At 32.9% G+C, this 18,217-nt stretch overlaps 1 protein-coding gene across 6 annotated transcripts in view; it reads left to right on the top strand.

The window, feature by feature from the left end:
- Positions 1–14,191, top strand: part of LOC126743052 (serine/threonine-protein kinase tricornered) — a 221,520-nt gene extending 207,329 nt beyond the window's left edge. For all 6 annotated transcript variants that reach the window (XM_050450018.1, XM_050449996.1, XM_050449980.1 and 3 more), the window contains 3 exons: positions 4,099–4,408; positions 4,462–4,649; positions 10,216–14,191. In XM_050450018.1, the coding sequence (XP_050305975.1) occupies positions 4,099–4,408; positions 4,462–4,649; positions 10,216–10,331 (614 nt within the window). In that variant the 3' untranslated portion in view covers positions 10,332–14,191. The remainder of the gene's footprint in view (positions 1–4,098; positions 4,409–4,461; positions 4,650–10,215) is intronic.
- The last annotated feature ends 4,026 nt before the right edge of the window (positions 14,192–18,217 follow it).

Below are 18,217 nucleotides of genomic sequence, written 5' to 3'. Positions count from 1 at the left end.
AGTAATACCCAAAAATGTTCACTAATGCAAAAACTTCGCAATGTGGATTTGAAAACTTCAAATCTGTTGGCCTTAGACCTAGACTGACAAAATGCCTCTTACTGAAAAAGTTTTTGAGGTACAAGAATCGTTCGTATATGAAATTGTTCGGCAAGAAATTCCATTTCTTTGACCCTTATATAAATATTTTTAATATTTCGTGGAAATATTTTTACGAATAGTGAACATCAAAATGTAGGAATAAAAAGTGCCCCAACCAAAACTGGCCTAATTAACTAAATCCTTAACCTGAAATGAAGTTTTTTCCCCAGAATCTCCTCTATTAGTGGTTTAAAGTTAATATCTGGTTAATGGTCAAAATTAAAAAAAAAAATCTCATTAACGAACGGAAATTTACGGCTACCTCCGGTTACCATTTAAAAGATTATTAATGTATGTGGTAAATAAAAGAGGTCCGAAACATTTTACTTTTATTGTGGTATGCAAATAGATTTTAAACAAATTATAGCCGCTACCCCATTGACTAACAGTTGACATCTTTTGAGGATTTTCCATTTCTAAAGCCAAACGGTTTATTTGAAAGAAACTTCTCCCTTTTTAAAAATGTAATGCTTTTAAATCCGTTTTTTTTTAAAAGGGGCTTTCAGAGTATCTATTTGGAAATTCATCGATATGAAATGTTATCGGGTTAATTAAGTGATACACCACGCTCTTGCAGTTTGCGTAGTTGAAAGTTTTTTGTAGTGTTTCGAATCGTATACCAAGCATTTCTAGTTTGGATGAATTTTAAATTAATTTTGTACTTCTTTAAGGCTGTTAAGGCTAATTTAAAAAAATCTTCCTGAAAGTTGCAAACATTTATACATTAATTTTTTTATCTCTTAAGGTAGTTCCTTGTTTCTCCAGCAAGTTCATGAATATTTAATTTATGCCTGGAAGTTGATTTTTATGTCTTCCAGGCAGTTAAAGACGTTTCTTAGAATTCCTCTAGGAAGTTGAAAAAAATTATATATTAATTATATTAGCTCTTGAGTGAATTCGTTTTTGGCCCGGAAATTGAATTGAACTACACTCTTTTAAATGTATAGGAGTTCTATTAAACAGTTTAAAGCCTACACTATGGAGTCTTTATGTAAAAATTATTCCCACTGCTTGATCTTGTTTGGTATCATGTACATGATTATGTAAATTTATTTATCAAATAAGAAGGCGACCTATTACCTGTTAATTTAAAAATAATACGGAGCATACTATATGTTGTTGTTTGCGTTACATTACATACATCATTAAATTAGGAGTTTTGCAAATTTTTTGCAATGTCTCATGTTGGCCTGTTTAGAAAACTAAATAAACTTCCACAATAGTCGAAGTGAGGGGCAATTATTGACCTGTAGATTGTAAGCCTTGAACTAATGAGATTTTGTTATTTAATCTACAAATTAAATCTAATCCTAACAAAAGGCAATTTTTTTGGCGATTTAAAACGAAAAATAGTTTTACATATTCACAGTGCAACAAGCTCAATGACCGCTTGATTTTCGGCTCATTTATAAGCAAAAATGAGTTGATTTGACGAAGATTATATTTTGTAGAAAATATCATACATTTTGCTTAATTTGTGTTTAGTTTTTTACAAAATTTTAATTGTACAATGTTTAACAAAACATGGCCTGATACAGATGCCTGAGAAACTCCTTGCTCAACTTGTAATCAGTTATTGCATTTTTAAAACCTTTTTTTTTTCATATAATTTTTAAACCATTTCAAAAAGTCACCAAAAATGCCATATTTACCACTTTTAATATTTACGCTCTCAAAGGCTAAACTAAAATCTCTCCCTGCGAGAGTTTTTAAAAACCTATTTATAAGTCAGGTGTCAAAACCAGTACCTCCAACTATCGTTCTCTCAGGATAATCAGTGCAGTTCCCAAAGTATTTGAAGGCTTAGTATGTGACATCATCACCCCTCTTCTCGAACCTCTAACTGATCAGCAGTTTGTTGGATACACAGATACACTTTTTGTTGGGTGTCTTGGAGAAGGGATATCAAGTGAATACAATATACACAGAACCTCCAATGCGTTGGACAAGGTTCCTCACAATATTTTGTTGCATAAAGTAAAAATGATTGGTATTAATGTTTTTGCTTGAAGGACAAAAAAACTTTATTGTCCTGGTTCAAGAGCTATTTATCTGATCGTAACTTAATTCAGCTAAATAATGACTTTTTCTCGTTCTAAAAATACTATTAATTTCGACTACAAGATTGGTCGCGAAACAATTGAAGGAGGTCCTCTTTTTAAATTTTCTTATCACAGATAGTGTTATCAATAAAGCTTTCCGGATGCTTGGTTTTGTTAGAAGATATACTCAAGACTTCACAAGTATTGCCGCTTTGACAACACTACTGTGCCCTGGTACGTCCTAATCTGGAGTATGCCTCCTGTGTGTGGTCTCCTTTCTGTGGGGTACATATTGATGCTCTTCAAATAGTTGAACACAAATTTTTAAAACAAATTGCATATAATTTCCATATCTTGGATAATTACAATGATGCAGATATATTTGATATGCTACATATGGCTCTTATCACTATCCGCCATAAGAGGAGGGATCTTATTACTTTTTACAATATTCTACATGGAAAATCTGGAGCTTCAGAGCTACTTCAATATTCATGTTCCACTAAGAACAACTAGAGCCACTGATAGCTTTCATTACCCAATCCACCATACTAACTATGATCCTAATAATTTCCTCACTAGTCACTAGAACAGTGAAACTAGCAAACCAACGTCATGATATTGACCTTTGTGAAACTTATAACAAGTTCCTGCGTCAAGTTTTAGTAAGCATAGGTTAGATATTATTAATTATTATTCCTTAATAATTTTCTGTATTTCCGTATATCACCTATATTATTTATTACTGTTGTGAATTTAAAAGTTTAGTAGAATTGTAATTGGGCTTTGCCCGTTTATAAATAATTAGAAGTCAAAGAAACGACTGCAACAACTCTTTTCAAATAGTTCAGACCATTTTTAAAAATTTTTGGAAACAGTTGGTTCAACATTTAATTTGTTTTCGGAATTTCAATTAATTTATTCCAGGTAGTTGAGTCCATTTTTTAGAATTCTTCTGGGAAGTTGGGAGCATTTTACGTTAATGCTTTTAGCTCTAGATGTAATTTCTTATTTGGCCAGGAAATTCGATGAACATTCAACTTGTTCTTGGAATTCGAAATAATTTTTATTTCTTTCACACAAATGAGGCCATTTCTTAAAAATTCTTCCAGGAAGTAGGACGATATTAATCCTTTTCACTCTTCAGTTAATTCCTCATTTGTCTAGGAAGTAAGATGAGTATTACATTTGTTCCTGAAATTAATTTTTAATTTTTTACAGGTAGTTAAAGATGTTTTCCTCATTTCTTTCTTTTAAACATATTCTTATTATTTCATACAAATATTTTCAATAGTAATGAAAATTTTGCTAAGGACAAAACTTTAACTAAACTCTTCCTAAGTACCCAAATTTTTCAACCCAAAATAACCTTTTTACCTTCAAATTCATCTTTAAGACTTCCTCTATTTTAATGAGAAAAATATACAGATAATATACAGATAATATGACGCAAATTGGCATTCAAAATTCCTATATGAATTATCACTTGACGCATATTTATATACATTTTAATCGCCGAATTTGACTTAAAACCCTGATATAAAACCAAATTTGACCTTTAAAGCAAAATTCTAAATCTTATAAACCTAAACCTTTAATATATTTAATTTTATTCAGCCTTAATATATTATCTGTGAATCTCTATACACGATCTTATGTTTTAAGTTATGTGATTCTATTTTTAATTAAAACGATTAGATACGTTTATGGTTCTGAATTTTTAAAGAATAAGGTTTAAAAACAGGATTATTAAATTTGCTTACTTTTCCACTGACAAACGCAACCTTTTATACGTCTTTTCAGTGTTTCTATTCAGTTTTATTTTAAGCTATAATATGCTACCTGGAGTTTAATAACTCATTATTATTATTATAATTATTAATGTTCAATAAACCATTAATTACAATTATTGTAGTAATCACATCCTCGCCGATGGATTCGAAACGACGCGCCGAAAGTTGGAAAAAGAACCGAAGAGCTCTGGCCTACAGTACCGTGGGTACCCCCGATTACATCGCACCCGAAGTCTTTTTACAAACCGGATATGGACCGGCCTGCGACTGGTGGTCGCTCGGGGTAATAATGTACGAAATGCTGATCGGTTATCCGCCCTTTTGTTCCGAAAACCCCCAGGACACTTATAGAAAAGTGATGAATTGGAGGGAGACGCTGGTATTCCCTGCCGAGGTGCCAATCAGCGAGGAAGCCAAGGATGGTATTATAAAGTGAGTGTTCTGGCGGTAAATGTGAGTTTTCTTTCTAAACTTGGACATTTCAGGTTCTGTTGCGAGTCTGAACGAAGATTGGGGTCCCAAAAAGGTTTAGAAGACCTCAAACTCATCCCGTTCTTTCGAGGAGTGGACTGGGAGCATATTAGGGAGAGACCGGCAGCTATTCCCGTTGAGGTCCGATCGATAGATGACACCTCAAACTTTGACGATTTCCCTGACGTTAAATTAGAAATTCGTAAGTGTTCCGCTGCTCTGTCGTATTGAAGATAATATTGCTCTTTGTCTTATGACAGTGAACCGTGTGAGGCAAAATTAAAATCGGGGTGTATACGCACTTCGATTCGATATTCAATCGGCTTAGATGAGTAATTCGCTATCGCCGCTTATTGCTGTTATTTCTTAGCCTATTGTTAATTTATTCAATGTTTAATTCAAGGTTGCCAATAAGAAATATTTTTTACAGTTTTCATTTAATTTTTTATCGTGCGATATTGGCAACGTCGCGTGCGGACAGCATCTTGTACCATCGAGAAAGCGAATTACCATGTTTAACTTTCGACAAGGATAAGACTTGTAATTCTTTATGTTAAAAAAAAAAGGAGAAGTTGGGCTGGATTGGTTATTGTTTTTTTTTTTAAATATAACGCGGTAAATTATGCAATATTGAAACTTAAAACAGTTGGCTGTTACTTGCTCTACAATTCGTCAATAATTGTTTTTTTTATGAATGACAAAAAATATAAGGTAAATATTTTATATATCGAGTGACTCAAAAAGTTTTCCAAAGAAATGGCAACGGCTCAACCATAAAGCAAAAACTCAAAACTGCGACGCCATAAGTTTACTTATTTAAAATTAGATCGTGCAGGCACCAATGCCGTGCAGACACCATATCGTACCGCCATATACAGGGTGTTTCAGAACTATGGATCAAACTTCTGGGGGTTGTATAATGCAACAGAAGAATCCATTTGAGTATAGGAACCCATGTCCGGAAATGCGTCACTACGCCACTACGGCCCTAAGACGCGTTAAAATTTTTAAAAAACATTAATTACCTAAATAGGATCTGCTGCATTAATTTGTACCTTTTGTACATGATACCATAACAACAATTGTTTAAAATCAACGCTTATCAATGTCAAGTCTCAATGTCATGTTTAAAAATTTTATAGCTTTTAACAATTTTTAAACATTTATTGCTAATGGAAAACTTTACCAATCAAGAATTGGCGGATATGCATTTGGCATACGGAGCAATAAACTGCAATGCACGAGCAGCATCGCGGTTGTATCATGAACGTTATCCCGAACGACAGCATCCTGGATACAAAAAGTTTATTGCGGTTCATCGGCGGCTCGCTGAGACAGGCATGTTTAAGACCAAGATGCATGATACTCGAACGGTGCTGAAGGTGTTGCTCGAACCGTAAGAACGGTCGAATTTAAAGAAGAGGTGCTTCAGCGAGTTGCCGATGAACCATCAAATAGCACACGTGACGTCGCTAAGAATATGAATACGAGTAACGCTTCTGTCTGGCGGGTACTACACGAGCAACAACTCCATCCTTACCACTTCCAGAAAGTTCAAGTTATGACTGCAGCCGATTATCATCCTAGAGTTCAATTTTGTCGATGGCTTCTGGATCACATCATTGCACAACCAAATTTTTTACGATATGTTTTGTGGACCGATGAAGCCTCTTTCACAAGAGACGGTATTTTTAATAGTAGGAATAGCCATGTTTGGGACGAAGAAAATCCTTACGCAATTTTTCCAAGAAAACATCAAAATCGTTGGTCTGTCAACGTATGGGCAGGCATTGTTGATAATTATTTAATTGGGCCATAGCTTCTACTGGAACGGTTAACAGGACCTATTTATCTGCGTTTCTTGGAGGAAGTTCTCCCAGAACTCCTTGAAAATGTTCTACTAAACGTTAGACAGCAAATGTGGTTTCAGCATGATGGAGCGCCGGCTCACTTTGCTGTACGAGTACGCGAGTATTTGGCTCAGCGGTTTGGGCACCGTTGGATTGCCAGAGGTAGAGCAGTTTCTTGGCCACCTAGGTCACCCGATTTAACGTCGCTCGATTTTTTCTTGTGGGGACACGTAAAGTCTTTAGTCTACGAAACTCCAGTAGAATCAGAGCTAGACTTAATTGGACGAATAACAGCAGCATTTGATATATTCAAAACGAGGATCACATTTTTAGGGTAGTCCGCCGAAATCATGTGCGGCGTTTAAATCGGTGTATTGAGGTTGGAGGAAGACATTTTAGACAATTGTTGTGATGGTATCATATACAAAAGGTAAAAATTAATGCATTAGATCCTATTTAGGTCATAAATATTTTTTATAAATTTAAACGCATCTTAGAGCCGTAGTGGCGTAGTGACACATTTCCGGACATGGGTTCCTATACTCAAATGGATTATACTGTTGCACTAAACAACCCCTAGAAGTTTGATCCCATAGTTCTGAAACACCCTGTATATACGAGTAACTATGATATTTATTGAATAATAATATATACCAATTGATTTTTAAACTTAAATTAAACAAAGTTTTTTATAAAATACTAATTTTGTAGTTTAAAAAAATATAGTCACTATTTTTGACACTACTAAATTTAATTTTAGTGGTACCTAGAATATTGCCTAGAACTAGATATTTGGTGCCAAACAAGAACCGGAATTTAATAAAATTGTCATAAAGACAAAGACAGTTAAATTTTTTCCCAATAAAAATCTTAACTAGGCAGGCAGCATCCCGTGCCGAGTAGTAGGCGCGTGATAAGGGTTATGATTCTCAACAAGGATAGAGCGTTTTTTATCCGAAAAACAAGGACATCGAATCTTTTATGACAAAAAAGACACAGTAGCACATCTTAAGCAGAATAAACGCACTTACGGTAGCTTTCCGACTGTTTGATACCCCGCGGTACGAGATGCTGTCTTTATTTAAATTTTTTGCGATTATTCACTTCGGTACCGTCAAAGGCAAAAACAAAATAAACAAAAACGTACAGCACATCGTGTAAACTAGACGTTTGATTCCAGACGAGAACATGGTTATTAAAGTCATTTTTTGTGTTAAAAAAACTCTGGTTGAAAAAAAAGTTCGGCTGGTATTCTTTTTCTTAATTTGCAAATTTTACTGGATACAAAATTTATAATTGAGTACAACACGTAATGTTAGTTTTACAGTTTTTATTTCAATTTCGCGGATTATTAATCTTTTAAAAGACTTAAAGGTAAAATTCTAGTTTTATGTTAAACTCCATTAGGGTGATCCTTAAAGGGAATTGGGTGAAATTTTTGGGGGCGTTGCTCCCTAATCATTTCCAAATAATTTTAAAAAATCCATGTATTTCTTTAGATTTTTACTTAAATTTTTTTAAATACAAAAAGCACATAAAAATGTCATTCATGCAATGCTGCTCGAAGTTATTGTTTTTTATAATTATAGAAATCATATGTCTGTCAATTCAAAGTCGAAAAAACCAAAAGATATTAAATATAATGCAGGTTTTTAGCATGAACCCAACTGGTATAGTGTAAAATATGTTCACGACAATCATTATGAGCATTGACTTGATCATTATTGGATAAGAAAAATTCTTGCGTTTGTCGTATTAAACATTCACATCATGGTGTAGAAGGTGTAAGAAGCTTATACAAAGCCTTATACAAAAAGTTCATTGTGTGCTAAATTTTACGGGAAAAATTTCATATGGTGACATGTAGGATAATGATAATACTCTAAATATTGAAATGATCGAAATTCGTTTGTTCTTTTATCAAAAGAAAGTTATTCTACTTTTTTAAAATCCACCAAACTAAACGACTTATATAGTAGATATTGATTTATCATCTCTAAAAGATCCTAAAATTTTATTGTTTTAAAATATGCACCTAATAATGGGTATTTACGAGCCCTAACAACTAAATATTGGAACAAGAGATTATTTTGTGAATAAAATGCCAATTTACCTAAACTCTTTTTTCTATTTTTTTTTAAATATGAAATTAACAACGTGTTTTATGATGTATGGAATAATTTTTACGTTTTAATTATAGATTTTATGTTGCCTAATTACTATTTATTTATTTTTTAATAATTGAAAAATGAGGAGAATTAAATATTGGAACATATTTCGGTTTACGTTTTTTTTAAGTTTTATCAGCCTGACGTGACGAAGGCTTTGAACTGAAACATACGAGACTACGAGTAAGTAGTGAGTGGCCAACAATAAATGTCATGCGTCATTTAAGTATTGATAATTAATAACCTTCAGTTTTATTAGTAAAATACAATAATGGCACGTGGAGTCTACTGATCCTAAAGTGCGAGAAACTATTATTCATCAAAATAACAAAAGTAAAAAAAAATCGGGAAATTTCCAGTGATCCGACTGTAGCGACAACTACTGTGTTTAATATAATTAACAAATATAGTGAAACTGCCAGTATACACAGTATGTTCACGGCTAAAGCTTAGGCCGCACAAAAGTTGTAAGGCATTTAAGTAGAATATGTAGGTCAAGAAGATAGAAGAAAAATACACCGCGAAAAGTAACTGCAAGGTGCATATAAATTTAAATTTTATTTATTTATTCGAGTGGACCAAAGAGAAACAATTTTTGACAGAAACTCACAACAGAAACTGTCACATTTGGGCCAAATCAAAAATTTCGTGGATAACTGGAACAAGTGATTGAATTTGACAGCAAATTTGATGTCTGTGTGGGAGATTACTGAAAGCATGTCATTGAAAAAGAAAAACAGAAACATTTTGTTGACGGCATTGTAAATGCAGCCAAATATCAAGATATCGTTGAACATTCGCTTTTACCAAGTGCAGCAAATTTATATCCATCCGGAAGTTTTACCTTTCAACAAGAGGCTGATGCTATATAGCTAAATCTTCCAAAAAATGGATGGGAGGCTATAACATCTTTCTAGCAGCCCGGATCTTAATCCAATAGAGACACTACACACAAAAAAAGCTTAAGCATATTTTTTCCACAACTGCGTACTAAATTAAAAGAAATATAGGATTAAACTATCCCACATTTCACTCTGTGAAGGCCTAGTTGGTACAATGCCTAATAGAGTTCAGACAAAGGATATTCAAGCTAAGCTAACGGCGTCGTAACGACTTATTAACTTTAAATTGTTAAAAACCACTAATTTATATTTAGTTGTTAAAATAATTTCGGTAAATGCATTTTATTGGCAAAATAACTGCTTATTCCAACATATAGTTTTTTTAGTGCTCGTATAAAGAACGTAAATTTTTTCATGAGATGACTAACAACTACCAATTTTCATAGAGGGTAGCTCAGTTGGTATTCTGTTCTTAACATTACTCCAGTTGCTTTTACAGAGATAGTTTTCTCATCCCATTGTTTTTACAATTATTACAAAATTACATTATTAGTATAACTAAAGGGTGTTTCAATAAGAACGCAAGATTTGAATTGCGCGCCATGTTTGACAGTCATAATGTCACATGATTATGACTTGACAGGTGGGAGTTAGTATTAAATATGGGGCATTACACGGTAGAACAACGCGTCCTAATTGTCAAAAACTGTTATCAAAATGATGAAAGTTTAATTGTCACTATTCGTAAAGAGCGTCAGCGCAGTCCGAAATGCTGTCCGCATGCCTTCTCAACCACATAACCTAACACGATATACACTAAACATTTGAAGGCACATAATTAACTAATTTTAATGTTGAAAAAGTAGTCCGTAGTTACCCATTAATTTTAATGTGTTGTATTGTTTTAGCTGCCGCCCCAATGCCTCAAGACGGCGAGGCCATTTACAAGGACTGGGTGTTCATAAACTATACCTTCAAGCGTTTCGAGGGTTTGACGCAGCGGGGCACCCCCAAGAAAAACTAAACTATTTCCAGTAGTTCTCTTATTCCTCGACGTGCTTTAATTGGGAGGAGGGGGCTCGGGCTATGAAAATATCGATATTGGAATCGAGAAGAGCCCGAGCCCTCGTTTTAAGTAGATGGAACAGCTGTCAGACGTCACCTGTCACCGGGAATCATCTACGATTCGCATATTATTACAATATGATTAAAAATATAAATAGGTCTGAACACTGTTTTGCTTTATATATTTGATGAGCTGTGAAAAGGCGTAGATTCGCTTGGGACTGTATACGTTGCTTTTTCTGTATATAACGAGTACATCGGTTATTATGGCTTTTAATACATTCAGCGGCGGTCCCAAGCAGTTTGTGTACATGTTATTTTGTTTTATTGTTACAAAGTGATACTTTTTTTTAAATTAATTATTATTTTAAGTTGTTTTTTTTTTTAACTTATATTAGACTTCCGGTCCGTTGTTTGAAGGCCTGGGGGACTATTTTGTAATTTACTAGAGTATTTTCTTAAATTTTTGCACCCTTTTTAGGTCAATTTTTTTTTGATCAGATTCGCTTTTGATGATTGATAGTTTCTGTCGGTGAGATCATTTTTCGGGAGGGGGAGGGAGGGTGCTCAACGTGTCTTGTGATGAATTTCCTTTAATCTGAATAGGTTTATATAGAAAATAGCATGTCACGTAGAGGTTATATAGATATGTACTAGTTTTGATATATTTAAAGCGTTTTGGTATACAGCGCAGGTATGTAACTTGGAATTCGTTAATAAATAAAAAAGGGTCTGTTCAAAAAAAAACGTAAATTGTTATTTTTAGTTGCGCATAAAAACAGTTATGAAAAACGATATTTTAGCAATATTAAGAGTGAGTTCTTTGATTAATAATGTTATTTCAATCGATAATAACTTAATAAAAAAACGAGATTTATCAAAAACTACTTAAACTGAATAACAAAACATATTTTAAAGTACTGAGAAAATAATCATTTAAAAAAATTGTAAAGATTTAAGAGAAAACTAGAACTTTTAAATATTTAGAGACTTTCAGGAAGCCCTCGAAATTATTTCATCTTAGAGCTCTTGTGTCAAAACGCAAGATTAGTATCAGAAAGTATTAGAACTGAATCAATTTAATTTTTTTATTGAATTAATCGGCAGAAATCTTTAGTTGACTACTATAGATTTCTATATATAGAATAGCATCCACAACGCATATAACGCGATTCTCACTGCGCTTTGTGGATGTTATTTTCTGAGATGCCACCACGACCCCTTGGACGTCTTCTATGGTTAAGTAGTACTGCAAAAATCCAAGAAAAAGAAATAGAAAATTTTCTCGAAATTCTCAATAAAGCTTTCGAAAATAAAAGCTTTAGAACTATATCTTTAAATAATAATATTTACAGTCGTTTCTCTAAATATTGAGCCAGATGAATAAAAAATCCGCTTATACTTGAAAAATTCAAAGTAATTGTTTCAAGGGGTATGCATTAAATTGTAAAATAAGTTGTAATAAAGTTCTAAAATAATCCTTTTGTTTAAAAGTAGGAAGCAAAGGCTCACGAAATAAATGATTTGGCTTCAAAAGTATGAATAAAGGCAATAGTTTGCTTATAAGTGCAAGCATTTACTTGTGCTAATAGTGCTGCTATTTAATAGCATCAGGTTAGTGGTTGGATTCAGTTTTCTCATAGTCGCTATAAATGGAAGCACAGTTGCACAGACTTTAGAACTGTGCACAAGGTAGTTTATATGTCCGACTCCTATTGGAGCAATATTGTTCACACGATAAGATAGTAGTATATATAGTATGTATCTATATAAATACTACTATGTTAACGTGTGAACAATATTGCTCCAATAGGAGTCGGGCATGTAAACTACCTTGTGCACAGAAACGTAAAATACACGGAGACAAATACATTAAACGCAAAGGGGAAGCAACTTTGAACGTGTAATATAAATTAAGTATTCACCAGCGTCGATGTGAGCTGGCCGGACCTGGTTCGGAACATGACAACTGAATCTGAAAAAATTTTGACGTTAAGGAGGTAATGCGACGTACAGAGAATTCCGCTGACAAAGAAGTAGAGGTCTTGTAATTTGAGTGTCACGCCAAAGGTTCCAACCACGGAATTAAGCATTTGTTTGCAAGTAGAAGAAATTGAAGCAAAAGCAATTGCTTTATTTAAGCATTTGCTACACCTTTTACCTTATGCTTGTAAGCATTTTGCTAATGAGTGAAACACCGAGAATTCAACATTAATTCCTTGCTGTCAAAGGTTAATGCAAACTAACATTCGCGTGGAATTTACCCTAGCCAAAAACCAGACAGAATATATTGCTGCTCCTGGAAAAAATATTAAGTTCAGGAGGGAAAAGTGCAGATAGTGAGGAGTGCGTGGCACCTTGTTCCGTAGGCATCCTTAATCATTACAAGGACTTCCATAGCCGTTTTCCTGAATTTCACAACGATTTTGAGCTCTTGAATTGAGCTCTGAAATTGAACTTTTTACTACCGCGCCAAGGTATTCCGGCCCCTCTACGCCTGCAAAAATTTAGTTCTGCCACTTTTTGATACTACCGTCACCCTGACCATCGACGCAACTCTTATTATTTATTATTTATAACATTATAATATTTAACATCTGATTCAAGAAATTAAAAAAATCTACTTTAACTTCATTTAATATTATGCTGTTGAAAGCAATGTCAGAATGTATTAATTTTTTAATTTCTTGAATGGCCATCCAAATGTCCGGGTATAACACGTATGGACTTTTTTTCCATTGAAGAATTACAAATGTCTAAAGCGAGTTTCAGTTCGGTTTGTCGGTATTGTCAGTTAAAAACTGGATATTTTAAGCTTCAGTTGTAAGTTAATGACCGAAAATGTACTTCATATTTGGTACTTTTTGGGTGAATTGGTCAAGTGCTGAGCCAAACTATGTGTTCCTTGTCAACAGTTTAAATTATGTTTGGTTTATCTTTAGGGACCTACAATAGGTAGAAAGGATGTTTTAAATCTTTTTATAAAGAATTACGACGATAATTATATTTGTAAACTATAATATGCATGTCATATAAACAGAAAAAAGGAGAGATAACCTATATACACGCCGAAATTAACACAAGTTGATTTTAAGACTATGTGCTTTTATTTTATTGCACCTTTTTGGACTAGAATTGGACTATGGTTAAACGTTTTTTCTATTTTTTTAAGACCTTATTCTTTATGTACTAATTTTATCTTCAACGTTTTTTTAACCCCTTTTGTAGATGTAACCCAAATTAGCTTAATAGGCCGCGTATACCATATATGCGTCACGATAAAAATAGTTTTCTTCGCTAAAAACATTGTAAATTTTCTTTAGGCATAAGCCATAATATCTTGAAGAACCTAAAAATTGAGTAGCATAAAAAATGGATGTTAGATTGGACATTTTATATGAAAAATTGGACAACTAATAACAATCGACGTTCCCCCACTTATTTATTATCGAATTTATTCCAAGTAACACGCTTGCCCTGCATACAAACATTACGGTGTCGGCTTACAACAAAAATTTCCTTTGTTTGACGACATATCACATCAAGATAACGTCCGTTTGTCTCTGGGAGAAAAAAAAATAGATGACCGCCTGTATTTATTATAGACAGTAAATAGTAGCTCTCTATATTATTTTATTTATTTCAAGCATTCGATATGACAAAAAATAAATTGCTACAGGGCAAATAATATCGCTGTTATTTATATTAAAACCGTTTGTAGTAGCTGGTCTCGCTAACAGGACTTGTAAATATTATGTTTACTTCCGAAAGTTGTGTAAAACTAAAAAAAATATTAAATAAAAACTATGTGCTTAAAGAGTTTGTGTTTTACTTATATTTTTCGCCTTTTTTGTATTTGGTAAATATTCTTTTTGTTTGGTCTTTGGGAAATTCCCATTTTGCTCTTTTCTACCTCCTATAACACAGGTATGATATAACCACAGTTATTCCACATAAAGGAGTGGAAGGGTGAATTGCGAAGAAATTTTCTACGTAGAATTGTATATTAAGTTCAGAATTGGCTGATCAAATTAGAATTTGTAGCTTATGTACTCGTAAAATGGGATTTTTGAAGAACATAATTTTTAATGCTCCGATAATATACAAACTTGGAATAAAATCAAAAGAACCTTTAAAAAGTTAACTCTGAAGGAATGGCTGGAATATACAGGGTGTCCCGAAATTACATCGCAATATTTTACCAGCCGCATCTTTATCTAAAAATAAGACAAAAAGTCCATATACAGTATGGTTCAAAAGTGCATCGTTTTTAAGTTACAGGGTGTTTTATGAATCATGTTAAAGATGGTTTTTTGTTAATATATCCGGAACGCCTAGTTGTAATCTTTTGAAATTTTTAACATTTACTATTGGTTTTATTAAAAACTGATATTGCAACCATTTTTGCCAAAACGTAAACAGGGTCGTGTAAAATAAGTGGTCGGTAAAGTTTAAATTGTTAAAAAAAAAAACTGTGTAAAATAATAGTTGGCTGTGTTTGTTGACAATTAGTTTATTTGTTAAATTTTGTTTAACGTTTTGTTGACATTTCACATTTTTTAAATTTGCTTTGGCAAAGTAAATTAGTTCTTTTTTGTGATTAATTTTTCAAAAATTATGGATAGATTTACAAATCAAGAGTTAGCTGACATGCATTTTGTTTATGGTTTGTGTAATGGCAGTTCTTTAGCGGCTGTCCGTGAGTATCGCCGAAGATTTCCCCTTGCAGCAAGACATGTTCCACATCGTCAAGTTTTTATAAACACTCACCGAAATTTATGCAATAACGGAAGTTTTCAAAGAGCTCGTGGACAAGGCAGACCACAAGAAGTAAGATTATAATTTAGAAAATGTTTTAAAAATGTTTAAATGTTTTTGAAGAAAATTCAGGGGCAAGTATAAGAAATGTGTCAAGAGCCACACATATCCCTCGCTCTATAGTAAGTAATTAAAAAAATTACTTATTGTTACGATAGTAATTAAATTTTTATTAGATTGGAAGAATGCTAAGATCCCAAGGGTTACATCCGTTTCATTACCAGCGAGTCCAAGATTTAGAGCCAGACGATTTTCCGTTGAGGATCCAATTTTGTCAAAGGGTAATTAATAATCCAAACTTAATTCCTTCCATTTTATGGACGGACGAAGCCACTTTCATACGAAATGGTTCATTTAACATGCATAATATGCATTTTTGGGCAGATCAAAATCCAAGAGCCATAAGGCGTAGTAATTTTCAAACAAGGTTTTCGGTAAATTTGTGGGCGGGATTAATCGGGGACCAACTTATTGGCCCGATAGAATTACCCAATCGGCTAACTTCGGAGAATTATCTTCATATGCTGGAAAATAATCTTGTGGAGCTTCTGGAAGAAGTTCCTCTTATCTTACGCCAAAACATGATTTTTCAACAAGACGGAGCGCCTGCTCATTTTGGTCGCAATGTGCGTGAGTGGATGAATAACCATTTTCCTGAACGTTGGATTGGTCGAGGTGGTCCTATAAATTGGCCTCCTCGATCTCCAGATCTAACTTCGTTAGATTATTATTTATGGGGATATTTAAATGAGTTGGTATATGCCGTGGAGATAAATACCCGTGAACAACTGATGCAAAGGATTAATTGGGCTGTTAATGAAATAAAGAGAAATCCATTTTTTGTTTTAAGGGCTACTCGCGCAATAACGCGTAGGGCAAGATTGTGTCGTCAGCAAAATGGAAACCACTCTGAACATTTGTTGTAATTTGTGCTTTTTTGTTTGGTGTTTTTATGTTTTTTTTTACGTAATAAATGAATTGTTCCTTTTTTTTAGCTATTCAATTACATTAAAAAAAAAAACAATTGAACTCGAAAAACAATTTTTGATCTTAAATAAAGTATTTGTGATAGTCTTAGGTCATGTTTATCCCCAACGGTTTTTTAAGATGCTTTTTAATTTTATTAACTGTTACCAAAATAACTTACGCGTTCTCTTTGCAAAACATTTACATCTAATTTTTTCGAAAACGGAAGCTCCTATCGATATTAGACAAGAGCACCTTTTTTATGTAAAAATGTTTGTTCTTTTCAATTCTAATACCAAAATTATCACGAAATTGCTAGAAAAAAAGTTTTAACAATTTAAACTTTACCGACCACTTATTTTACACGACCCTGTATACATTTTGGCAAATACGGTTGCAATATCAGTTTTTAATAAAATCAATAGTAAATGTTGAAAATTTCAAAAGATTACAACTAGGCGTTCCGGGTATATTAACAAAAAACCATCTTTAACATGATTCATAAAACACCCTGTAACTTAAAAACGATGCACTTTTGAACCATACTGTATATGGACTTTTTGTCTTATTTTTAGACAAAGATGCGGCTGGTAAAATATTGCGATGTAATTTCAAGACACCCTGTATGAATAAGTATTAAATATCTGGAAGAAAATGAAAAAGTGTATCTAGAAACGGAAAGCTTAGGAATGGAAGAAGAATCATGGCAAGCAAATAGAAAGAAAAAACCTAAAAAATTTGAAAAACGTATACAAATTACTAAAAAAGTGTGAAATATGAAAATCTGAAAGAATTTACCGACGATTTCAACTACCTGGAGTAAAATGGAAAATACCTCCTAGCGCCTGAAATTATTTTAAAAGTTTAAAAACGGAAGGAATAAGAAATGATTTCAAATTAACAAGAAAGTTTAAATGCTCGAAAAGTGTGAAAAATGAGATGCCTATACTAGCGTAACACAAATATCATGAAAAAGCTTAGAATGACTTCAAAGGCATAAAAAACTTACTGTTATAGCTTTAAACAACAAAAAAAGAGGGCTTGAAATATCATGAAAGAAGTTTAAATAACTGAAGCCTGAAATATCCGATAAATCACTGTGCATTTTATGATTAATATGCCATTTATGGTCCTTGCCTTACAGCAGGTCTAGCTCAACCTATCCACAGAAAGCAAGATTATTGCCATATGGGTCTAGAATAAGTCTATCAAAGTTACAGTAATTTATTTGGTTGTTTTTTTTTAATCTTTTAAAATTTGGTTTTGTTACAGTAACAATATTAAAATATTAATTTAAGGCTTGTAAATGAGTTTTGGTTTAAGGCTAAAATCATTATTTTAGTAGTCCTATAGTCAGTATCAGGTGATCTAGAATTCCTGTTACATATGTATTGGCTGGTGTGAAGTTTTTATTCTTTAACTATCCCAGATCCGGTGCTTTTTTTAATTGAAACTCCTGGACAACTAAGAAAAAGCCTACAATATTATAATACGTAAATTGTAAATTCAGAATAATTTCTCTGTCTTGATCTGTATAAACGGCTTTTTCAATTTTCAATAATAATAACGTTAATCTCTAATATCGCTAAATAGTGCAATTTTCTCAAGTAAACATCATTATGATTCAAGCTTACAACATGTCCCATTTAGCGCAATGTGTTAAAGCACTTGCCAATAGAGCGCTGGCTTGCTGGGTTGTAGGTTCGGAACCAAATCTCTTTAATTATTGGGCTTCTATTTTTGTTTTCTATTTTGCTTTTTGTTAGATTAGCTTCTTGTATAGATAAATAAAATCATTTTAATAATATATTTTAATATCTGAATTCTATTCGTTTTAAAAGTTTCTTTTTTTTAAGATGTGATTTTCAGAAGCTGTTAATTAGGTACTTCATTTTATCATATATCTTAATTTAAATAGATTGTAGTATTTTATATTTATTTAGGTTTGATGAAGCCTTTGGGGGCGAAATACGACTAACTAACTACTTTTAGGCAATCAAACGCAGCATTTTATCATTTTAAAAGAAAAGTTTTTAGTGCTTTTAACAGAAAACTACCATG

The sequence above is a fragment of the Anthonomus grandis genome, chromosome 1, assembly GCF_022605725.1.
Source record: "Anthonomus grandis grandis chromosome 1, icAntGran1.3, whole genome shotgun sequence".
Taxonomy (NCBI): Eukaryota; Metazoa; Arthropoda; class Insecta; order Coleoptera; family Curculionidae; genus Anthonomus; species Anthonomus grandis.
The sequence above is the reverse complement of the archived record's forward strand: the minus strand, read 5'-3'. Positions and strand labels throughout refer to the sequence as shown.